The 26,247-nt window shown below is 41.2% G+C and overlaps 1 protein-coding gene across 5 annotated transcripts in view; it reads left to right on the top strand.

Annotated features, from left to right (window-relative positions):
• Positions 1-26,247, top strand: part of KHDRBS3 (KH RNA binding domain containing, signal transduction associated 3) — a 165,194-nt gene that overhangs the window by 105,404 nt on the left and 33,543 nt on the right. For all 5 annotated transcript variants that reach the window (XR_014236663.1, XR_014236664.1, XM_082364647.1 and 2 more), the window contains exon 7: positions 20,698-20,780. Coding sequence is in view for 3 of the 5 variants with exons in the window: in XM_082364647.1 (XP_082220773.1) it covers positions 20,698-20,780 (83 nt within the window). In the remaining 2 variants the exon portion in view is untranslated. The remainder of the gene's footprint in view (positions 1-20,697; positions 20,781-26,247) is intronic.

The following is a 26,247-nucleotide window of genomic DNA, read 5'->3' as shown; positions in this document are numbered from 1 at the left end:
GAATTTCTAAAGTGAAGTCATTTTTTACACATTGCTTTAGGCTCCACATACAAAGAAAACACACAAAGTACAGCGGCCCTCCATTATCTGCAAGTTCGACATCTTCGGATTCAACCAACCACAAACAAAGTATTTTTTAAAAAGTTCCATAGAGTTCCAAAATGGAAGCAAAACTTGAATTTGCCACATGCAGGCAACTATTTACATAGTATTTACATTGTATTTACAACTATTTAAATAGTATTTACATTGTATTACTATAATCTGGAGATGATTTAAAGTACAAGGGAGGATGCGTAGGTTATATGCAGATATAACTACATATCCGTTTTATATAGGAACTTGAGCGTCTGTGGATTTTGGTTCTGACGGGGTCCTGGAACCAATCCCTCGTGGATACCGAGGGACGACTGTAACTGCGTATTCCCCACACACTCAGTCTGGTCGTTTTATTTACTGTCTCTGAAAAATCTTGTCCATTGCCGTGATTTCACGTGACATTTGTGTGTTAGTGACTACTAGATCTGCCTCTCCTCCGAGCTCTCTCTAGGGCCCCTTCCTGAGTCCCTCCCTACAGGCCCGCAGCTCCGTGCAGGCTGTGGTGTGGCCTGCAGGGGCCTTGTTCCTCCCAGGGCCCTCGTTGAGGGAACAGCACCTCCATGAACCCAGGCGCCCAGGATCTCGTTCGTTCATTGTCATTCCCTGCATTCACACGGTAAACACGGCTCACTTCTTCATGAATAACTGTTTGATCTCCAGTTAATCTACGTCACAGCTGCTTTAGGGAAGACGCTTGTCCTCCTGCGCACTTAGGAAACATTCTTGCCAACCTCCCCGCGTCCAACTCCTGTGTTCTGATGATGGCCTCTCACAGTGCCTGCACTTTCCACAATTCGTAGTTACTTGTTTGTATATCGTTTTCACGTTTGACTTCTCGCTAACTTTAAGTCTTTGTTTACTCTTTTATTCCTACCACCTAACATATAGTAGTCCCTCAGTAAATGCTGGTTGTTTATTTTATTTTATTTTATTTTTTTAATTTAATTTTATTTTTTTTTTATACAGCACGTTCTTATTAGTCATCCGTTTTATACACATCAGTGTCTACATGTCAATCCCAATCTCCCAGTTCAGCACACCACCACCACCACCCCCCGCCGCTTTCCCCCCTTGGTGTCCATACGTTTGTCCTCTGCATCTGTGTCTCAATTTCTGCCCTGCAAACCGGTTCATCTGTACAATTTTTCTAGGTTCCACATATATGCATTAATATATGATACTTGTTTTTCTCTTTCTGACTTACTTCAGTCTGTATGACAGTCTCTAGATCCATCTGTGTCTCTACAAATGACCCAATTTCGTTCCTTTTTATGGCTGAGTAATATTCCATTGTATATATGTACCACATCTTCTTTATCCATTTGTCTGTTGATGGGCATCTAGGTTGCTTCCGTGACCTGGCTATTGTAAATAGAGCTGCAATAAACATTGGGGTGCATGTGTCTTTTTGAATTATGGTTTTCTCTGGGTATACGCCCAGTAGTGGGATTGCTGGGTCATATGGTAATTCTCTTTTTAGTTTTTTAAGGAACCTCCATACTGTTCTACATAGTGGCCGTATCAATTTACATTCCCACCAACAGTGCAAGAGGGTTCCCTTTTCTCCACACCCTCTCCAGCATTTATTGTTTGTAGATTTTCTGATGATGCCCATTCTGACTGGTGTGAGGTGATACCTCATTGTAGTTTTGATTTGCATTTCTCTAATGATTAGTGATGTTGAGCAGCTTTTCACGTGCTTCTTGGCCATCTGTATGTCTTCTTTGGAGAAATGTCTATTTAGGTCTTCTGCCCATTTTTGGATTGGGTTGTTTGTTTTTTTAATATTGAGCTGCATGAGCTGTTTATATATTTTGGAGATTAATCCTTTGTCTGTTGATTCGTTTGCAAATATTTTCTCCCATTCTGAGGGTTGTCTTTTTGTCTTGTTTATGGTTTCCTTTGCTGGGCAAAAGCGTTGAAGTTTCATTAGGTCCCATTTGTTTATTTTTGTTTTTATTTCCATTACTCTAGGAGGTGGATCAGAAAAGATCTTGCTTTGATTTATGTCAAAGAGTGTTCTTCCTATGTTTTCCTCTAAGAGTTTTATAGTGTCCGGTCTTACATTTAGGTCTCTAATCCATTTTGAGTTTATTTTTGTGTATGGTGTTAGGGAGTGTTCTAATTTCATTCTTTTACATGTAGCTGTCCAATTTTCCCAGCACCACTTATTGAAGAGACTGTCTTTTCTCCATTGTACATCCTTGCCTCCTTTGTCATAGATTAGTTGACCATAGGTGCATGGGTTTATCTCTGGGCTTTCTATCCTGTTCCATTGATCTATATTTCTGCTTTTGTGCCAGTACCATATTGTCTTGATTACTGTAGCTTTGTAGTATAGTCTGAAATCAGGGAGTCTGATTGCTCCAGCTCCATTTTTTTCCCTCAAGACTGCTTTGGCTATTCGGGGTCTTTTGTGTCTCCATACAAATTTTAAGATTTTTTGTTCTAGTTCCGTAAAAAATGCCATTGGTAATTTGATAGGGATTGCATTGAATCTGTAGATTGCTTTGGGTAGCATAGTCATTTTCACAATATTGATTCTTCCAATCCAAGAACATGGTATATCTCTCCATCTGTTGGTATCATCTTTAATTTCTTTCAGTTTTCTTGAATTTACTGAGGCTTGATTTGTGACCCAAGATGTGATCTATCCTGGAGAATGTTCCGTGCACACTTGAGAAGAAAGTATAATCTGCTGTTTCTGGATGGAATGTCCTGTAAATATCAATTAAATCTATCTGCTCTATTGTGTCATTTAAAGCTTCTGTTTCCTTATTTATTTTCATTTTGGATGATCTGTCCATTGGTGTAAGTGAGGTGTTAAAGTTCCCCACTATTATTGTGTTACTGTCAATTTCCTCTTTTATAGCTGTTAGCAGTTGCTTTATGTATTGAGGTGCTCCTGTGTTGGGTGCATATATATTTATAATTGTTATATCTTCTTGGATTGATCCCTTGATCATTATGTAGTGTCCTTCCTTGTCTCTTGTAACATTCTTTATTTTAAAGTCTATTTTATCTGATATGAGTATTGCTACTCCAGCTTTCTTTTGATTTCCATTTGCATGGAATATCTTTTTCCATCCCCTCACTTTCAGTCTGAATGTGTCCCTAGGTCTGAAGTGGGTCTCTTGTAGACAGCATATATATGGGTCTTGTTTCTGTATCCATTCAGCGAGCCTGTGTCTTTTGCTTGGAGCATTTAATCCATTCACGTTTAAGGTAATTATCGGTATGTATGTTCCTATGACCATTTTCTTAATTGTTTTTGGTTCGTTTTTGTAGGTCCTTTTCTTCTCTTGTGTTTCCCACTTAGAGAAGCTCCTTTAGCATTTGTTGTAGAGCTGGTTTGGTGGTGCGGAATTCTCTTAGCTTTTGCTTGTCTGTAAAGCTTTTGATTTCTCCATCGAATCTGAATGAGATCCTTGCCGGGTAGAGTAGTCTTGGTTGTGGGTTCTTCCCTTTCATCACTTTAAGTATATCATGCCACTCCCTTCTGGCTTGTAGAGTTTCTGCTGAGAAATCAGCTGTTAACCTTATGGGAGTTCCCTTGTATGTTATTTGTCGTTTTTCTCTTGCTGCTTTCAATAATTTTTCTTTGTCTTTAATTTTTGCCTGTTTGATTACTATGTGTCTCAGCGTGTTTCTCCTTGGGTTTATCCTGTATGGGACTCTCTGTACTTCCTGGACTTGGGTGGCCATTTCCTTTCCCATGTTAGGGACGTTTTCGACTATAATCTCTTCAAATATTTTCTCAGGTCCTTTCTCTCTCTCTTCTCCTTCTGGCACCCCTATAATGCGAATGTTGTGGCATTTAATGTTGTCCCAGAGGTCTCTTAGGCTGTCTTCATTTCTTTTCATTCTTTTTTCTTTATTCTGTTCCGCAGCAGTGAATTCCACCATTCTGTCTTCCAGGTCACTTATCCGTTCTTCTGCCTCAGTTATTCTGCAATTGATTCCTTCCAGTGTAGTTTTCATTTCAGTTATTGTATTGTTCATCTCTGTTTGTTTGTTCTGTAATTCTTCCAGGTCTTTGTTAAACATTTCTTGCATCTTCTCGCTGTTTGCCTCCATTCTTTTTCCGAGGTCCTGGATCATCTTCACTATCGTTATTCTGAATTCTTTTTCTGGAAGGTTGCCTATCTCCACTTCATTTAGTTGTTTTTCTGGGGTTTTATCTTGTTCCTTCATCTGGTACATAGCCCTCTGCCTTTTCATCTTGTCTGTCTTTCTGTGAATGTGGGTTTTTTCCCACAGGCTGCAGGATTGTAGTTCTTCTTGCTTCTGCTGTCTGCCCTCTAACGCTGGTTGTTTAGATGGATGGACAGACATGGATGGATGGATGGATGGACAGACACACAGACAGATGATTACCTTAGCCTCCTTAGTCCCACCTTTGCTTGTTGTCCTGCCCTAACCCTGGGTCCTTCCCTTGAATGATGTATTACTCATATTACTTCTGGTGTGCTTTCTGGTATCTAAAGTCTGATGATGCTACTGCCCTGCCAGCCCCAGAACGTAAGAACTAGTTGAGAAATTTAGGAGGATAAAGTTGAAATTCTTCTAAATGATGTCTGAAGGCTTTCTTCACTGCCCTCTTCAGCCTCTTAACCCCCTTCTGTCCCCACATCATCATTTTATTTCAATCAATACCTGTACTGCAGTTCCTTAAACATACCAGGACTGTGTGGCTATCTGTGTATGTACTATTGCTTCTCTTCTAATGCCTTTTTTTGTTCTGTCCCTACCAATTCTTTTTACTATTTATTCTTCAGCTGTGAAGCCTTCCTGGTCCTACTCAGGCACCCCTGGGTGCACGTGATGCCTGCCTCAGTGTCTGCTTACTTGCCTTTGTTCCCTGTAGGGTGGAATTCTTCAGGGCAGGAACTATGTCATTTTTTTTTTAAATCTTAGTTTGCCCAGAGCCTATCACAGGGCCTGACATTTTGGAGATACTAAATAAACATATGGAGGATGGCTTTTATTAATGCCAACTAATTCTGTCATTCCATGTGTCATGTGCCTTGTTAAACATACTTAGTGAAATAAAACTAAAGCCAATTTTAGCAAACATTTAGTGACCTAATAAATAGGAAAGACAGTGCAATTTAATAAAGAGGATATTATTCTGAGATGTAAAATACTTGGTTTCTAATCCTCCTTATTGTCTGTATCACGTCTGTTTTTTTTTCTTGTGTATACTAACCTTTTTAGTTTCTTCATCTGCAAAATGCAGGTGATGGTACTTGACCTATAAATTAGCAGGTTAGACCAGATGCTGTTCTAACCTCTTTTCCAACTTTAAAATTCTATAATTGGTTGTTTTCTGAAATTTACTTGGTTTCCACTCACCCTAAACATGTTCTTTTAATAAGAAATTGTATTTTCATCAAATAGAAATCTTGATATTGAAAGGAAAGTCACAAAATAAACAAAGCAAACATTCTAATGAGAGAAACAAGCTAAAGGTGAGTGGCTCTGAATCTTTTGAATTCTAAAACAAGTTTTGAAAAATAATTTTAAAAGTGAGATCTCTTTTTAAATGCAAACTCACCTTTCAAGATTTATAATCTAGAATTGTCTTAGAAATTTTAATCATATTATTTTTTAACTCATTTAATTATGGTTGCATCAGCCTTCTATTCATGGGAGGTATTTACCATTCACTAATATCCCTTGATATCTTAATATTGTGTAATCATTTAAGCTTTTGAGCCTGAGCTGATGGGTTAATCACCTTTAAACATACGTACAGTGGGGCGTTCTAGATGAAGTCGTACGAGTTCATCAGAATATGAAAGCTCTCTCAGGTACTTGAAATGCTCTGATTATCCAGCTGTATGGTGTTTACTGAACAGAATGTGGAATTGTCCTCAAACCACCCCATCTGGTGTGGCAGTGCCTACTTGAGCGAGGCAGGGGATGGCTGGGCACACGAAGGACTTTTACACGTTTTAGAGAAGGATGTGCAGGCTCCTTGAGGCTGCTGGGCCATAGGAAGTAGCAGAGCCACGTACATCTGACTAGAGCACCAGGCGCTTTTCTCTTTAGATCCTCCCGTCAGGGCCTCCCCCCGGGGGATGTGGTGTGCAGTGGAGCACGTGGCCCCCCCGTGCTTCCCCGTACGTTGCTGCCCCAGCCCTCGCAGTGCTGCCGGTGGTGTCTTCTCCCAGGCAGGAGGAAGGAAGGAAGGTCACTAAGCCACAGACACAGGGGATAACCCAGCCTGCACTGTGCAAGGGTGGACATCCCGTCCAGTGGCCTGCGGGCTGAGAAGTGGGTGAACTGAGATTGGATCCCGGGTTCCCTAACCCGGGGTCTGAAGCTTTTATTCACAATATTCTCACTTGTATAGTGTTTATGACCTAGAAGAAGTGAGAAAATAAGTGAGGAAAGAGTATAAGAACCAGAGCTGGAGACACAATCGTAATTGTATAGCAAAGGCATCCCTAGCCATGGACCTTTCTTCCAGATTGATGCCCTTATCTGGTCTGTCTGAGTGACTGAAGAGGATCCTGAGCTTTCTAGGTGCCTCTTTGTAAAATCATCAACTTCAGTCTTAAGGTCAGAAGTTGCTGCTTTAATTTATTATATGTTTGGAAGGACAGTATCTGAAGGAGATGGCTTCATTTGGAAACGATCACAGAAGTGCAGGACAATTTCTCCTAACTGGTTTAGTCTTCTAATGTTTTTCTGATTCCGTAACCACAGGAAAACAGTGTACTCTTCAACTTTTAGAAGTTGATGGAAGAAAAGGCAGCTGCCATTTGTTGGGTATTTACTTTATAGAACGTATTAGTGTGCCGGGCACTTCTCCTGTATCGTCTTATTCACTCCTCACTTCAGCCCTGTGAGGTAAACGTGATCACCAGGCCGTTTAGAGAGGATGACTAATTTTTCCCAAATCACACTTCTAGTAAGTAATGAAACCCACATGCCCTTATTTTTCTTCACAAGCACTTTTCTCAGCACTTTACGTCGATCTGTCATATCCTTAAAACACCACATGAGATAGATATCAATACTTTCTAGAAGTCATACAGCTGATTGGGGCAGAGCTAGAATTTGAAGCCCAGCGTCTGGCTCCAGAGCCCATGCTCTTAACCAAAGATCCGGTGCTTCCTGGACAAGTCCGTTTCATCTAATTTAAAACTCTGTTTGTGGACAGAGAAACTGACAAATGAATGGGAAAAATTGCTTAATCACTTCAGACATGAGGGTTCCTATGTGAAACTTAGAGCAAGAGGCCCGTGATTGAGTAGTAGTTGGTTTTACTAGTCCTTCTGCAACTACTGGAGGGTGTGTCCTCATAGGACTTCTGCCATTGGTTAACCTAACCCAAGTGTGAAGGGTCAAAGAGACAGTTTAAATGGGAGCAGAAATCTATACCTTGTGTTTGTACACAAAGACATGCCTTTCCTGCCTGTTCTCTAGCATCAGACTCATTAAAGCTGTAGGAAAAGAAACTTGTCTCAAGAAAGACGCTGCTACCACCATCAACAGTGTCCTTGTCTATAAAATGTCTCCGCGGGGACCACCATTTCTCCGTTTGCCCTAGGAATAAACTCTTCTGAAATTTTGTCAACTAGGAACATCAGTGAAAGCCTGTAGGGAAAAACCAAATATATCTTTAAAATGTACACATAATTCTGTGATGTAGACTTTGCTTAAAGACTCAGGGAAGTCACGTTCCTTGTCATTCTTCTGAGAGCTCACCTGAAGTTTTAATTGTATGACTAGTCTGGGAGTTTCGGTCCAGATGAGAGTTGTACTAACGGCAAATTTTCCCATTGCAGTGACTACTGGCGTAATTTTTTTGACAATTAAGTAATTTCTAAACTGCTTCAATTATCTTGTTTTCCACAGTGAGAAATTTAATTAAAACAGAGTTACAGATTGTGAAAAGGTTATTTATGAAAATGCATTTTAAATGTGGATTGAAAAGCCTAGGGACACCTTTTTATTTTAGATAAAAAGATGAAGGTTCTGTAATTTTTTATATCCATTTTACCAGAAGCAAGAATAAGAGCAGTGTGCAATTTACTTGAAATGTCTATCAGGAGCTTCACAAATCTATCTCTTTCCTAAATTGCTTGAAAACTTGACCTCTTTTAGAAATGTAAAACTTTAGGAAATAATTTCAGATTTTAAAGTTGTGAATATGAAGGGATTTTGTTTTTGTTTTTCCTCTTTTAAGCAAAAACAACCCCCCAAAATGTGCTTTATTAAGGGAGTAGAGGACTCTGAAATGGCAATGTCTCTAAGGCATGGAAAGCAGATTCTGTCTCCCTAACTAGGCTTGCCCATCCAAGTAAGGTGAGCGAGCGATTGTAGTTGAGCTAATGTGAGGGGCGTGTCACATCCCTTGGGTGAATCAGGGCAGAGGCTGGGAGGGGAACTTGAGAACCACTAGACTAGTCCTCTGTTACAGTGGATTTCCCACAAGAACCTGCCATCTTCGTTTTATTGTTTTCCTTGAGCTTTTCACCAGCGTGCGTAGAACTCAGTCCTCGCCTGCAAGTAGACCAGAGTCTACGAAGGAACAGTTATCACCCTCACTTTGAAGGCTTTCACAATCCCCTGGAAACGTCAGGTGGTCATTATTTGGATCCACGTGTGTACATCCTATTTAGGGTACTTACCTTAGAGTGATGTGATCACTCTTTAATTTGTCTTACTGTTTCCCATTATATTTTAAGCTGATGATAGGGGCCATGGCTTTTTATCCACAGAGCCCAGAATTGAGTAAGTAATCAATGTTTGATTTCTTGATTCAGAAACAAAGCCCAGTGATTATTCAGGAGAGGAACACCTGCAATTGACTTACATACAGAGTGTTTAGGGAGGACGGAGGAAGGAAGGCTAACTGCTTGATGGAACGTGGGAAGACTTTCCAGAGGAAACTGTGTAAACCAAACAGGAAAAGGGGTGGGGGGGGGCACTTTCCATGAAGACTCACGTGACAGTCTAAGGCATAGGCACATGCAGGTGCAAGCGTGTGCAGGGACAGCAGAGCGCTCTGCTGGTACAGTGCTGATGAGGTTTACTAGCGTCTTTTTATTTATACCTTTATTTTTATTCTATTCAGTTTGTTTATAGGTAGACTAGAGCTGAGGTACATAACAGTACATGGAATCTTGAAAGATACTTTAGGGCTAAAGCAGTTTAAAGTACAGCCACATCATCAGGTTGGGTGATACAAGTGGAAGACCAGCTGGCCATCTCGATATGTCCTCATAGTGTGGCATTATCTTGGGGAGTTCATTAAGGTACAGGGTCTGACCCTCAGTTTTATAGGGTCAGGCAGAATATCAGTGGTTTTTTTTTTCCACACACACACACTGTATTTTATTTTTACAAGAGATAAATAGACTGACACCAAGCATTGTACATGGATGACCACAACAAAAGCAACAATGATTGCAATTACCAAACATGAAACGCACTCATACGATGTCATAATATTGACATTCAGTCCAGTAATCCTCCACTGTAACAGCTCCTTTACTTTGCAGTGAAAATTGATTTGTATATTCTTTGCCTCTGAGTCCTTGTGGGATTTTTTTTTTTTTTAATTCAGACAGAAAGTCACAAAAATTATACTCATCCTCATCAGTTCACTCAGTCCCATGTAATTAATTTTTTTTTCATCTTGATCTTTTGTTAGCACTTTTATGAGTTCATCAGTTTTTCATTAGAGTTCTGAAAATGCTTATTCATTCAGTTCAGCAATATCAGTGGTTAAAAGCAAAGTCAGGAGCCAAACTCACTAGTTTGAAATCCTTGCTGTGCCTGTAATTGCTGTGTGACCTTAGGCAAGTTGCTTAACTGCTCTGTGCCTCAATTCCTAATCTGTAAATGGAAATATTCGTGCTTATCACATGGGGTTGTTAGGAAGATTAGGTAAATTAACATATGGAAAGTATTTAGAATAGTGCCTGGCACATTAAAAGGAATATTTAGTTCTTCAGTTTACCAATATTGCTCCATCTTTCAGGGCCAACTCTTGCTAACTGTGCCCCAAACATTAATATATGAAAAACAAAATATCCAGTACTATTCACACCCACCAGGAAGATTAAAGTTAAAAAGATAGTTTGAAGTGTTAGCTGGAATGGGGTGCTATAGGAATTCTCATCCACTGTTGTGGGAATGTAAGTCAATACAACTGCTTTGGAAAAATGTTTGGTACCACGTGTTAAAGCCGAAAACATGCCTCCCCAGGAGCCAGTGATTCTGCTCTGGGAACCACTCAACAGAGACTCATACTTGGATGCACCACAAGACGTGCCTAAGAGGCATGTAGGCAAAACTAGAAAGAAGCAAAGTATTCATAACTGGGGTGGATAAAGAAGTGGTAGTACAATCATACAGACCAAGTTTTCAAGCAGCGAGAAGGAACCAGGGCTTGCTGCCTGCAGCACCGTGGACAGATCTCACGGGCACGCAGTTGACTGAAAGAAACCCGGCACGAAGGGGTAGCCACTCTGCTTCCATCTCTGTGAAGCTCGAAAGCAAGTTAACCTCGCTGGTGGTGTTGAGAGTCAGGATGGCGTTCCTTTGTGGGGGAGATAATAACTGAGGATGCGCACAAGGGGAGCTCCTGGGGGCTGTTGATGTTGCCTTTCTTGATCCGGGTGCTGGTTTCATAGCTGTGCTCACTTGGTGAAAATTCACGAAGCTGTGCACTTAGGATTTGTACCTTTCTATGAGTTATTTTATGCTTGAATAAAAAGTTTAAAAATGTCATCAATCTGTGTATTAAAAACGTTGTGTTAGACAGACCAGATACTCTTGTTTATAACAGAACAGCACGTCTTCCTTCAAGCAGATTTGTTCAAGCTGAACAAACCTTCAGCACATCTGGTCCCTCTGCTGTTAAAGCAGATGAGAATCTGAAGGTTTCTGGGTGAGTCTAAAAGCTGAGCAAGGAGAAATCTTAATACTAACATTATGAAGCTCTGGTAGTTGATGCTTTCATTGTGGAGAAGCCTCTGCACCGTGAACCAGGTGTGCATCCGGCTGGGCCAGGAGCCCCTTCCCCTTCGTCCCGCGACTGGAAGCACTTGCTGCCTCTCCCCTGGCCGCTCCTCCAGGAGCACATGGAAGGCTGAGTGAGCCCATAGTAGGCGAAGCCCCTGTTCTCAGGGAGATGACATTTCCTGTGGAGGATATAGGCCATAATCAGATATGTTGGGTATTGATAGGAATCAGCTGCCAGACCCTTTTAGCATTTCTGGCTGATTTTCCCTTGGGGCAGCCTTTCTCAACTGGGGTTCCAGAACCCACAGAACATAGAAAATGATGTGCATAATTATTTCCTTAGTTTCCCAGGGGTGGTACAAACGACTGCTGTTCTGGATGCACGGGAGAGAAGTGAACTCACTTTATACGCAGTGGACACCTTAGGGCACCGGGCTTCCACTCTCTGGTGGAACGCTGGTTGAGAAAGGCTGTGAACGCTTCTACCAATTCCTGAAGAGGTAGCTGAGAAGCTGAATTGAGCCTTAAAAGAAATCCAGAATTTGGGAAGGGTAAAACAAAATAGTTGGAGTTTAAGGCTCCCCAAGTTTGGGTTTAGGGGGCTGATTAATCCCCTAGGCTTTGAATCAGAACCCAGAAAAGCTCTACTCCCAGAGGAAGGCTTATCATCTCAGTCCTGTGTGGGGTGCAGGTTGCTAATTCTTCTGTCCTCCACCAAGAGCAGATACAATCTCTCTAGAGGAATAGAACAGTGTAGGCCTTAAATTATTTCTCTTAATTTTTCATATGTAATTGCAATTAATCAAAAATTATAGGCATACAAGATGAGGAAACAGTAAAAAGCAGACCGCGATAGATTCATGTAGCAGACACAAACTTTAAAATAACTATGCTCTTTATAATCATGGAATTAAAAGATAAAGTTGATGATTTAAGCAGGCAACTGGCAAATATAGAAAACAGCCATTTTAGAACTGAAAAATAAAAAAAAATAACGGAATGGTTTTAGTCGCAGATTAGACACAGATAAGGGAAGAAATAGTGTACTGGAGGTTAAACCAATGAAACAGAAAGACAGAAACCTGGACGACACAGAAGGTCGCATGAGGCACAAAAGCCTCCAGCGGCACCTCATTCCCTTCAAGCCCCAAAGGCGTGATGTGGCACCTGCACTTCTCCCCCGGCTCACCCGCTGTGACCTCCCCCCTCAGGCCTCTGTGTCTGCTGTCCTTCTGCCTGAGACACCAGCATAGCTAGCTTCTCCGTTTGCTCACATTTGTATGCGGTCCTTTCTGTGAGGACTCCTCTGGCACCTGTCCGAGATCTCCAGCTCCTCCACACCCTCACTGTGCTATGCACTGTGTATGTGAGGGTTGATGTTTGTCTGCTTCCCCACTGGAATGTAAGCCCCATGAGGACAAAGGTATTTGTTTTGTTTTGTTTGTTCAACACGATATCCCCAAGGGCTTGGAACAGTAGGCATTCAACAAATGCCTGCTTCCTGGGGAAAATGGCAAAACCGATACAAAAATCCTTAGCATGAGTTACGTAATGTGGGCTTAATAAAATTTAGTTATCCCCCTTTTTCTCATCTTTGTGGAATTTCTGGTTTAATCTTACTTTCTTTAATTTTCTATTTACAAGTTTTCCCTTCCCTTTGTGGGATTTCTGGGTTAACCTCTTTGTTATTTTATCTTCTGTATTGTATTGTATTATATTGTATTTCTTGTCAAATCTAAATAAATCTAGTTCTATCTCAGATACAAACTGAGAGAAGAGAAGACTCTCTATGAATAATTGATGTAGATGTGTTTTTAAAAGCTGTGTTCAGATGTGGATAGAATTACAACTACTGTTGGTCAGCCATTCCTTTATCTAAAAAACCACAGTAGTCGTTAATACTAGTATTTGCAGAATGAAAATGTAGACATCACAGTTTAGACAACATTTTAAGAATTTATCACATTCAACAAAAGAAAAATACCTGGATAGCTCTGATGTTTCTCTGGCCTAATAGCTTGAGAGTGTTAAAGGGAACAGTTCTTCAATAAAATGGAACTAACTTTATTGGGCAAGAACTGTGCCAAATAGCTTTCATAGGTATTTTTTTTGGTTAATCCTCCCACAACCATTGGAAACAGCCAGGATGTGTATTATGATTATAAAATTGAGGTGGAAGGAGGGTAGGTGATTTCCCGGAAGCCACATAGCCAGTTAAGAGGCAGAGCTGGAATTTGAACGTGGGCATCAGACTCCAAAGACTGAGATGAAGAAGTTGTATGAGTCTAGAAGCCGCATAATATACTCCTCACAGCTATAGATCAACACGTGGGGATGCAATTTGATTGTTGAATTAATGATATCTTATTTAAGTGATTATGGGGGACAGATTCTTATTTAGCATTGTTACTAATGTTGTGATTTTGTCCTTAATTATAAAATAACTTGGTTATGTGATATGTTCACGGTCATTGCTGATACTCAACGAGGATATTACTATTATTCAGAACCCCAGCAAGAATGAATTTCTCAAAAGACTATTTTTAGCTAATGTGTATGTTTTATAAACTCAAAAGAATCATGGTAAGAATAGACTTAAATAATCTTTTAACACTGTATTTTATGTGAAAACTTCTTACATTTTGAAATGACCAGGTTTCACCCTGGTGAGGTGGTGTGTGGTCAGCATAACTGTCTCCTTTTAAAAGGACTCAAAACCTAAACATTATTTTCAAATCACTTTTGTAAATTCTCTGTTTAAAATGGTTTTTCCCAGCTTAAATTTTATGCTTGATTTTACTTGTGACAGAAATAGAATTAAATAGGTCACGCTGTTTCCTTTATCCTAGAAAATCTTTTCTCTTCAGAGCAAGATTTCTTTGGTATTGGGCCATATGTCGGTGGAGTTTTCAGGTCGCGAATGGCACATGAAGGATCTCTCCCTGTGTTAGGGCGTGTCTCGCCATTATGTGACCCCCTGACACCTGTCAAGTGTCCACGTCACCCCGTCAGTTCCATTTAGACATCTTCCTTATCGAAGACAAAAACTCAGAAGTGGATCTTGATGAATAAGTCTCTTTAATGATTCAAGAATGTTTATTAATATACATTTATTTCTTGTCCATCTTTGTTCACTCTTTTTAATAATGTTCTGACTTTCAGGAATAGAATACAGAGGGGTTTTTTTTTTAATATTTATTTATTTGGGTGTGCCAGGTCTTACTTGAGACACGCATGTGGGCTCTAGTTCCTGGACCAGGGATCGAACCCTGGTTCCCTGCATTGGGAGCGTGGGTCTTACCCACTGCACCACCAGGGAAGTCCTGAATACAGAGTTTTAACGGGAAATTTTTTTCCTGAGGGCAGGGACTGTAAGATTGATAGGTAATGTTTGAAAAAAGAATTCAGGTGAGGTCTCCTTATCAAAATTTACACTATTTGAGTAAATGTTGCATCTTACTCTAGCACATCTCCTCAGCTCGCATTCATCTTAGAGAAGCTATTGCTATGTTTCCTGCCACTTGGTCTTTAATTAGTTCCTTTCTTTATTCATTACTGTGTTCCCGACATTGAGAATACAAGAGAACAAGGTCTGTTCCTTCCTTTTAAGGACCTTGTAGACCAGGGGGAGAGAAAGGAGGCAGAGAAATAATTGTGGGCACTGTGTACGTGCAAGTTACCAGTTATCAGGGAAGCACAGAGAAGGGAGTGATGATTCAGCCTGGAGTCTCCCAGCGAAAGACCTAAAGAGGGAACAGCATGTGCGGAGAAATTACAGCATGAAACGGACAGGCTTCCTCAGGGCCCTTAACATGCTGATGAAGCTTAACAGTGCACTGTCTCTCTCGTAGGAACCAGGCGAGAGGAGTGGAGATTTGTAAGCAAGGAAGCAACAAGCTTAGGTTTGCATTTTAGCAGATGATTCTGGAGAAAGGATTAGATAAGGAAGTACCAGGCAGCTTCTGAGTGATTCTAATGCAGTCATGTCGGGAATGTAGAGGAAAGATATGAGAGAGAAATAGGAGATAAAGAAAGATTGACTGGCAGGTGGCGTGGTGGTGAGATGGGAAAGTGGAGGCATGGATTCTGTCTAGGACAGGAGTCCTTCAGAGGTTCGTACAGACGGATGGTTTCCCAGCACTTGGTTAGAGAGGCGTGCCTGCAGTACTGCCTCACTCACAGGTACAGGACCCTGTTTTTAAAGTGCAAGGAAGGGGCATCTTTGCAGTGCATTTTAACAACATAAAGGAGCTCTGTTAAGCTTCTTGCAGAGGAAATTCAGTTAAGTTGCTTAGAATAAAGGAGTTTATCCTGCCCAGTGTCCTCACTCTGGGTCGTCTGAGGAATGGCTCCAGAGATGTGTAGACAGGCTGAGGCAAACTCGGGGCAGCTGAGAGGACTCGGTGCGGGAGGGATTTGGCGTGCTTTCCTCAGGAGCGTTCAGTCCAGCAGTCTAACGAGCATTTACTGAGCGGTCCTCGTTACGTTCCAGCCCTGTCATTACTCTGTGCAAAAGAATCAGTACCACACAGTCCGTGTTCATAACAAACAGTAGGTGAGGCCAGAGCCAGTCAGTCATTTCTGTACAGTAACAGCGGCATGTGTTGGTCCATTATTGGCATAACAGGTGTGGTGGACTCTGCGTTTGTGGGAGAAACAGAGCAGGAGGTTCATTGGAGCTTCATCGTGAAAAATTGACTAGGCAGAGAAGGCAGGTGCAGAGACTCGCAGGGAACAGCGTGTGAACTGGAAGGGACTTGCACGTGAAGCAGCGGACTGACTGCAGAACAGGGGGCCGACACAGAGACTTTGTGACGTGTCGTGAAGGGGAGTGTTCTCTAGGAGAAAATGGAAATACGAGAAGCTACGCAAAGATGTCAAGTGTGAAAAGAAATCGTTCAGCACATCTGAGCTCTGCCGACAGTGGAGTCCTGAGTCCCCATCCCAGGTCCTGGCGCTGTTTAAGCGTGGACGCTAAGCCCCTCTGTGATGGAGCTGTTGATAGCTCAGCAGCATCCCCGCTACGCTAGATGGATGATTCCGCTCCATCATATGTTAGCTTGTGACAAAGATCGCATTCACTCGTCTTTAAAATTTCTAACTAGCCTCAGAAAAATCTGAAGAGGAATTTCATAATGTCAGATTATTTAAAGAAAAGCAGCCAGTTGTTGGGAACACTGGAAGATAAGAGCATTAGGAGAAGAGAGACAGAGGGAGAGGGCTGCTGTACCTCAGGTCCCCCAGCCCTCAGACAAAAGCCCTCAGGCAGCCCGTCACCCTCATCCTTCCTCCTCCTTGTAACCCTTTGTTGATCCTTTGCTGGCTGACCTCCCCAACTGTTCTTAGCCAATGACCTCATCTCCTTCTTGCAATAAAATGCAGGTAATCAACAAGAATCCCCTCCACTCCCTCCCAGAAACTTACACATCCATCTGCAGTCACACTCCTCCTTTTTCTTCTTTTGTCTGTCACAATCTGCTTTATGCTGTCCTATATTTTTCACGTCCTGTCCATTGAACAAACAATACTTGTGATGGAAGAGGCTGCACCCCCAAGGCCAAATCCAACTGTGAAATCATCGTCATGAAAGAAATATTGTGAAAATTGCATTTTTAATCTTTTAAAATCTTCACTGTAAAATATGAAAGTCAATAATTCAGTGACCTAAACAATTTGAAAATTCAAATAAACTAACATTGTAATATCTGACAGAATAATTGAACAAGCAATGAATGACATAAGTGTAGGTTTTAAATAGTCTACTACTTTACATTTCAGATACTTAAGAAAATTCCAGTTATTTACTGGAGTTTAAAGAATCTTGATTCTTTTAAATAAGCATAGAAAGAGAATTCTGCATGGGTGAAGCCATATTCTTTTTAAGCTACTAACAAATTACTGAAGCAGCCGTGGGCTCTGCATTTTGCCAGACCACATGCTCAAGGCAATGACCGAGTTGCAAGTCCCGCCCTCCAGACTGACCTTCCCGGCTCCATGCCCACACAGTTTCCAGAGAGAGTCCTGCAATGCGGAATCTAAATCCACGCTCCGTAACTTGGCCACGCGTGGTCTGCTATATGGGTGTCTCCGGCTCATTGCTCTCCCCTTTCGTTTGCATTCCACAGTGTGCTCACCTGAACCCTGGGTGAGAAGGGTTCTTGTGTCTGTACCTCCATTGTTTTGCACCTGCTGTTCATTCCACCAAATTTTCCCAGCTCCTTTTGCTTTTCTCTGCTTTCAACACTTCTGGGAAATTTTCTTCCCCTTTCCCTTTCCCAGTGCCACCCTGGGTGCTTACCTTCGCCACAGCATGTGACACGTTGCCTGATAGTTCTCTTCAGTCGCCTGTCATCTCCATCCCGCCAGCGTACTCACTAGACAGGACACCCCTTTCCCGCCATGGTGTCTAGCAGGAGTGCCAGCGAACAGGGTAGGGGCTAAGTAAAGGATTTTTTTTGGTTTTTGGTTTTTTGGGTTTTTTTTTAATGCGGTAAGATTACTTTCTTTTTGTTGAGATGCTAGCTGCTTTTAATTTGTTAATTCACCAGAATTGTAATATCTGCAGTTTGCTACTTATAACTAAAATCATCTCAAATATTTTTGTTTGTTTGAATCTTATCTGAGAGCTTTCTCCTCCTTGCGTTGGTCATTGGAAGATCACAGCTATATTAGCAACCTGCCTTCAGCTACTGCAAGGGACACCATGGCTCACCAATATGTTCTAAGGATATTCTTGACTTTTATTCTTCCTCTGCCCCTATTTAATGAGTATTCCCTTTAGATTCTATCCATGTTCAAAGTTCTGAACACATAGCTTTGCAGCAAATACTCAGTTCCTCCTTTATGAGAAAACATTTTTAAAAATTTAAGGTGGTCACGTACAAATTGTATAAGCCTTACCCCTGCAAAGATAGTATCATCCCTTCAGCTTAATAGTTGTCTTACAAAATGGAGCACATTACAATATACCTTGCTATTCAGATACTTTTGCTTTTCTAAATCAAATAAATTGAGGTATACTATTTAGTAGATGCTTCTTAAAAGAGAGTAACTAAGATCATCACTTTAAAATCAGGCATTTGGCTCCTACCGTTGTGTGAAGTGGCTCCTGATGTTCATCACCTGTGAGTCTTATCATTTTAGAAATCCAGGAGAGAGGTCTGCAAGGGTAATGCTTTACTATGATAGTTAATAATATAAGCTATTCTTTATAAAGTTCTTAATACATATCTGGCATTTTGCTGGCATACATACATATGTATATGTAATTTCTCATCCTTTCAGGATACTTATTAAGGATTCACATTTTACAGGTAAAGAAACAGATTCTGAGGAAGTGGATGAACTTGACTGAGATCAGTGACAGTAAAACACAGAAGCCCATCTGACTCCACATCTTTTCTCTTACCCCTTGACCACATTTCTCCACTTCAAAAGCTCTGGTGATGATCATTAAATTGATTACCACTGATAATACTGATGTTCCAAAATACTTAGATTATTTCCTGGCTCTTTTAAATATTAAGTAAATACCAGTAAGTCCAAAGTCACTAGGTAATTGATTATCCCCAGAAACTTAGAAATCAGTTGTAGGGTAGGCTTCACACTTTCATAGATATAAATGTCATTGAGCAACATATCTAATTTGATCTTACAGAATGATCATTTCTCTGGACCTTTTTCAGTTTCAAAATACCTTTAAAATAACCATAGTGTACTTGTTATCACATCTGCAAAATGTCCTCATAGAACTAGGAGAATGGCTTTAGCTCTTTTTGGGTTGTCTTTTTATTGTTGAGTTATGAGAGTTCTTCATATATTCTGGACACTAGACCATTATCAGATATGTGATTTGCAAATATTTTCTCCCATACTGTAGATTGTCTTTTCACTTTCTTGCTAATGTCCTTTGACACAGAAGTTTTTAATTTTGCTGGAGTCCGTTTTATTTATATATTTTTTTGGTTGTTTGTGCTTTTGTTAGCGTATCTAAGAAACTAATAACTAAGGTCACAAAGAGTTACACCTGTGTTTCTGCTGTTCAACCTGGCTAGTGAATTTTTCATTTGAGTTGTTATATTTTGCACCTCAAGAATTTCTTTGGATTCTTTTCTGTATTTTTTGTATCTATATTAATATTCTGTATTTTGGTGAGGCATTGTTCTAATACCCTTCTTTAGCTTTTTAGATACAGGCTATCATTTAGTTCCTTGAATATATTTCAAGTAACTGATTTAAAGTCTTTGTCTAGTGGGATGAATTGGGAGATTGGGATCGACCTATATACACTAATATGTATAAAATAGATAACTAATAAGAACCTGCCGTATTAGCACAGGGAACTCCACTTCACTGTACAGTAGAAACTAACACAACATTGTAAAACAACTATACCCCAATAAAAAATAAAAATAAATAAAGTCTTTGTCCAGTAAGTTCGGTGTCTCAGCTTCATCGGGGATAGTTTCTATTGACTACTTTTTTTTTCTCGTGTATAGACTATACTTTTGTTTTTTCTCTGCATGTTGCATAATGGTTTTTGTTTGTTTAAAACTGGACATTTAATATAGTGTGTCCGTGTGAAAATCAAATTCTCCTTCCTCCCTAGGATTTTTTTTTTTTCTTGGTTTAGTTACTTTTCCAAACTAATATTGTAAAGTCGATATTTATCATGTGTTGCCACAGAAGTGTCTTTTCTCTCTTACCTTAGTGGTCAGCTAATGATTGGACAGAGATTTTTGTCAAATGCTTGGAAATTAAGTCTGTAGTCTTTACCAAGAGGCTGTGGGTACCTGTTGGAGCTTGTCTTCAACACTGAGCCAATCAGTTTACAGCTAACTCTGGCTTAGCCTTGACTTTCCTTCTTATACTGAACCTCAAGGTCAGCCAGAGGAGAGAGCCCAGGGCCTTATCAGGTCTGTCCTGGGCAAGTACATGACACTGTAGTCTTTGAGATTCCAGAATTATGTCAGAACTTTGCAGAGCTCCTATGGACATCTCATTCCCCCACTTTTCCTTGTAAGCTTTTTGGTCAGCCTGTTATTTGCGCCAGTTCTTCTCCACCACTTCAAGCAGCTAAACTCATAAACAATTGCCTCTGATTATTTTCTTCAAATACCCTGAGGGAAAAGGCTTTGTGCACCCAGTCAGGTCAAATAAAGGCAATCCTCTGGGAATGGGGTTTTGAAAGCCTCCACCCTGCCCTGCCCCCTCCAGTGACCTCCAGCCTGCTGGTTTCCTCCTTGCTGGATTGCGGCTTCTGCAGAGGTGGGGGTGAGGGGTGGGAATAGGACCGAGCTCACCCTTCATTCCAAGGTGCAGCCAATTTTTTAAAAATAAATGCTCCCTAGATCTCTGCAAGCCTTTGGTTAATTTCCAGGGATCTAAAAATGTTGATTCTAACAATTTTTGCCAGTTTCTCTTTGCTTTTTCAGGAGAATTTTTGGAGGTTCTTACTCTATCATTTTCACTGATGTCACTTTTATATTTTTCCTTACATTATAATTAGATATATAGTTAAATGGTAGCTGAATTAATTCACTAAAAGCAGAATGCGTCTTCCTTTCCAGAAATTTCTCTGAACTTTTTTGTACTTCTCCTGTTATATTTTAGGACTATGATGATGGATATGGCACTGCTTATGATGAACAGAGTTATGATTCCTATGATAACAGCTATAGCGCCCCAGCCCAAAGGTAAGAGTCAATCTTCATGACCAGACCCCATAGCAGACACTTGTGCCCTTCCGCATTTGCTGTACTCTGGGAGCAGGATGATGATTGGCCAGTGACGGTGATTTGACTCGGCCTGCTTGGTTTTGTTTGTTTTAACTGGAGAAGCACTATCTGTCCTACTGAATAGCATGTACTGCTCTCAACTTATTGTAGTGCTAAAGCAATGAGTCTTGGAAAATAAAATTTGAAATTTTATTTGCTCTAAAAATTTAACTTAAGCATTCAGTATATTCTAAGGAAGAACAGTGTCTACCAAGTCTGTGGCTCTTCAAGTCCTAAGGCCCAAAGTCATATCAGAAATGTGTAAATATCCTACATTGTCAGTGCCTGGGGATGGAAGTGACAAAAGTTTTTTTCAGTGTTCATAGATCATTTCTGTTTCTTAGCAGCAGTGCTCCTGTTTTCTAACAACTTCAAATTCCTATTAGTGAAAAATGAGTGAGTTCTAATTCATTTTCTAAAGAAGTGTTGACTTAGAAATGAGTGTTATTAGAGGGAAACACAGCTTCATAGTTACGTCTTCTGATAGTAGACCTTGATGTCCATTGATATATGAAATCCGTGTTCTGTTCAGAATGTTTTCCTAAATGCCTAGAAACCTCTTGCTTTATGTTTAAAATTCTACGTGGTAGACAAAGACAGACATACGCAAACCAAAATACTGGCTTTATGAGCATAAATAAATATGGACTACATGGTTATCTCGATGAAGCATAAATTCACTTTTGAACTCATACGGGGCCAGGCAAGCTTTGAACAGACAGGCACCCTGGTACTGAGGTTGACAGGGATATAATTTTTTCTCTTTTTGTTCATGCCAGATTTTTTACTTACATAATTTCTAACAGTTAAGTAGCCTTTAAACTTTGACCCCCAACTGGTCTTCTTTACGGGAAGCCTTGTGCATGGTGTTTGCGTCCTTGCGGGTTGTGGCACGCCCGGGGGTGACTGGCACACAGTAGACACTAGACAGGACTTTACATGTCTCACCTTGTATAGGTGTCCCGGCAATGTCACGAAGTATGTGGGGCTGTTCCCGTTATACAGATGAAGGGAAGGAGCACAGAGCATAAGATTAAGTAATTAGCCGGAAATCACACATGGAGTGCAATCCTTTAAAGACTCACACGTCTCATTTAATCTGAACGGCAACAGCAGGAGTTAATGTGCCTGTTTTACAGATGATGAAACTGAGGCTCAGAGAAGTAAATAACTAACCCAGAATGTGAACCAGGCTTTGAAAGCTTGTAGTCTTCCCACTTTAAGCAGTGATAACATATTAGTATGATTGATCACAAGCATTCGTTCCTTTGGTCATTTATTCATTCAGCCAACATTTATTAAATGTCCACTACGTGTATTAAACGTAGGCACTGTGCTCGATGTTGGATTACAAAGATTGTTGGGACAGAGACCCTCTTCTTGGGAAGTTCACAGGCTAGAATGAAATACAAATATTTAAAAGCAATGTAATATGGTAATCACATGAGAGTCTGAGGAAAAACACAGTATTTCCATAAAAAGACAGTGCTCAAGTCTGGTTGGGAACACTGGGGACATTTCACTGAGAAAGTGAAGGAGAAGTAGTGGTCACCAGGGTACAAACAGGGAAGGACATTTCCCAAAGCCAGAGCAAGGCACAGAGCCTGACACAAGAAGTGCTGCCTGAGCTGGAGGGCGTGGTGCACGGGACAGATGAGGCAGGAGAGGGAGTGACTGCATCCTCCGCAGTCTCAGGGTGCAGGCTCCGGACCGTGGGCAGCAGCGGGGAGCCAGCGACGAGGTGCAGGCAGGGGAGTGGTGTGTTCACACCTGGATTCGGAGAAATGAATTAGAAGGCAGTAGAGAGGCCAGATGGGCAGATGGCGAGCCTGGAGGCAGAGACCCATTAGGAGGCTGGCACGTTCCGAATTATAAGCCCTTTAAATGTCAGGAAGACTCATGTAAAAGAAACACCTTTCATGACAGCCAGCCCACCTGCCCGGAAGTGATCTTTTCAGTGCTACCTGAAGGAGTTACAGAGAATTGTATGAGAATTCCACACGTTGGCAAGTGCAGAAGTCACTGTTGGTCGGTTATTCTTAATATTCATTTAATCCTCATAACCTGTGAAATAAGCATCAGTCCTTTTAAAGAAGAAAAACTGGTTTACAAAAATTAGGTAACTTGCCTAAGATCATGCAACTTACAAGCGAAGGGGCCCGACTGAGCACCTTGGTCTGTCTGTCTTTTCCTCTTCACCGTCTACTGTAAATCACAATGAAGCAGCTATATTATGGAGCAGCGTGAAGAATGGTTCCAGGTGCTGTATTAGTTTGCTAGAGTTACCGTAACAAAATACCACAGACTGTATTTAAAGCAACAGAAATTTGTTTCCTCAAGGTTACAGAGGCTGGAGGTCCAAGATCAAGGCGTTGGCAGATCTGGTTTCTTCTGAGGCCCCTCTCCTTGACTTGCAGCTGGCCGCCTTCTCACTGTGTCCTCTGTGCGCGTGCATCCCTGCTTTCTCTTTGTGTCCAAATTTCCTTCCTTGTTATGCCAGCAGTCAGATTGGACTAGGGCCCACAAAAGGCCCCATTTTAACTTAATCACCTCTTTAAAGATGATCGATTGTCTCCAAATACACATTATAAGGTGCTGGGGGTCAGGGCTTCAACATATGATTTGGGGGGAAACACAGTTCAGCCCATAACATGCACATATTATAACATTGGTTTAAGTACAACACCATGTATCTCATAATTAGAAATCTAGTATAAACCAGTTAGGAGAGCAGATTTTGAAATCATCCCCAGGATTGAGTAGTGGGTGTTGACCAGGAAATCACCATCACTATCATCTTCAGTAGTGAATGTTGGCTGTGTGCTTGGTGTACTATACCATGGGCTTCACATAGATTCTCTTTCCCCTCTCAGCATGCCCTGAACTATTGCAAAATTCAAGTCTAAACATGTCACTCCCTTGCATACAGATTCAGAGAGGTTAAATTGCTTATCCAAACTCACGAGGCTGAGCAGTGGTAGATCCACACTGGCCCCAAGCATCCTCGTTTGTACTTCCATTGCCTTTCAGCTCTCCTTTTGTCATGGTTTTGATTTCAGTTACTGAAACTGGTTCCAATTAATATTTTCCATATACAGTATTCAAAAATCTGATATTTTGTGATGCGTTTAAATCCCTTAGGAATCATGCTTTCATCTGAACTGGAACTGTTGCCTTATCAGACTGTGGAATGCCTTAATCAAACCTAAGAATTTCATTTATCCTGCATATTAATGTTGTGGGCTAAGACGAATGAAATTAAGAACTTAGTTTTTCCAATTTTACATGAGATCCTTTCAGCCAAGAACATTCACGGCCACTACTTTCAAGGAGCAAACAACCTAGTACCCACTAACAGATAATACCATGTAACACTTGATATTCTGGGGTCTAAAATTTCTTGGTTTTTACACTCCAGGTTCTATAAAATTTATTTCAAACTTCAATAATTCTCTCAATTCAGAATTTGAAAGTACAGTCTGTGCTGTAGTTATATAGTTCAGCGTTACTGCAGAATTCTTTACTTGGTCTCCTTTTAGATTACAAGCTGTTCTGAAAATGTTCTTTGACACGTCAAGACGTAGTGGAAAGAGCACAGAGCAGAAGTTATTAGGACCGCACTGTCCGCCCTGGCAGCCTCCAGCACACGTGCCTGTTGAACGCTTGAAAGGTGTCTAGTCCAAAGGGGGATGTGTTGGGGGTGTCAGGCACATACCCAATTCCAAAGGCGGTGTGGAGTAAATAAAGCATGCAAAATAAAGACACGATCAACATCAACATCACCTGTTTCTTTTTACTTTTTGTTTAAACGTGACTACTAGAAAACTCGAAGTTACAAATTTCCCTTGGACAGCGCAGAGTTAAAAGACGGCGGTGTCTCTGGCACCAGCACAGAGGAGCTGTGTCTCAGGGTCAGGGCACCGCACGTTACTACTACTATAGCACACATGTTACCCATAAATAGTTTCAGTTACAAGCTCAAAAACCATTTCTTTCTGATGCAGATGTGTTATCAGAAACGTCTGCAGACCCAGCCCACGGTGTAAGAGTCTGACGGAGCTGGGTTTAGGTCCCACTTCAACGCTTTCTGGTTATGTGACTGTGGGCAAGTTATTTCACCTCTCTAAGCCTCCATTTGTAAAATGTGTCACCTGGTTTTTTCTTTGGAGGATTGACCTGAGGGGTGAACGAGACAGGAAAGCCCACAGCCCGAGTGAACCGCGTGGAGGTAGGCAGCTTGCCCGGCGTCTTCTCTGTGAGGGACTAAGTGAGGCCTTCCCCGGCGTACTTCCGCGTTCCACCAGGTGGTTAGCGTAGCACTGAGGGTGCCCCGGTGCCCGCCCTCGCCCGCAGCTCTGAATTTCTTCTGCATCCCATTTTGCACCGGGATGGCCGCGAGAAGCAGGTGCTGGTAAATCTGCAAGGACCAGGGAGAATGAGAAGGGCGAGAGGGCACCTGCGGATGCTCCGTATGGATGTCAGCCGTACAGCGGCCTGAGCGGCTGAGCGGCCATAGCCTTTCCAAGGGCGGGCACTTGGAAACAGGGTAGACCGAGACGGGGGCCACGGCTGCCACCAGCGTCGTCACCTGTGTGTGAAAGGCCTCTCTCAGCTATGACTTCTACACTTCACGCTCCGTGATCATTTTACAACACTGTTTTGTTGCAGAAAAAAGTTTCTCTCCGGAGGTTTTACAAATTAGGAATTTTTTCTCCTAATTTTCAAATACCCAAAAGGAAAATTAGAGTACAAGTGAGAGTCCCTACATAGAAAATAGAAAATTCAGCATAGTTCAGCTACGTTTCCCCATCGATGTTTGTGATGGCCCCCATAGCGTAAAACAAAATGTAAAACAAAGCATTGTTTATCTAACTTCACACATTTAATGAGTAACAAGCTGTCATCTATTACTGTGAAGAGAAATGTGAACTATTCTTTACAATACTGGAGTTATTCTAATATACATTGGCTCAGAAATAGTTATTGATTAATTCCTATGGACACACCGCTCTGGAGTAGCTGTGGTGAATTAAAAAAGAGCAGGTGATGAATGGCCTCAGCCCTCAGGGACCTGCACCTGCCCTGACATGACGAGAGCCTTCACAGAAATCATAGTCTGACTCCTGGAAACCCTTTGTAAATGTATCTGTTTCATTCTAAACTAAGTGGAATTAGTTCTCATTTGATATCTTATTTATAATCCTAAGAACAGTCGCAATTGTATAGCATGATGACTATACTTAATAATACAGTATTGAGTTCTGGAAATTTGCTAAGAGTAAATTTCAGGTGCTCTCATCACACAAGAAAATGGTAACTGTGAGAAAGTCTGTTAATTATCTTGACTGTAATAATCATTTCACTATGTTTTTGTACCTTATGTACA

The sequence above is a fragment of the Balaenoptera borealis genome (genome assembly GCF_965194805.1).
Source record: "Balaenoptera borealis genome assembly, chromosome: 17".
Lineage (NCBI taxonomy): Eukaryota > Metazoa > Chordata > Mammalia > Artiodactyla > Balaenopteridae > Balaenoptera > Balaenoptera borealis.
The sequence above is the reverse complement of the archived record's forward strand: the minus strand, read 5'-3'. Positions and strand labels throughout refer to the sequence as shown.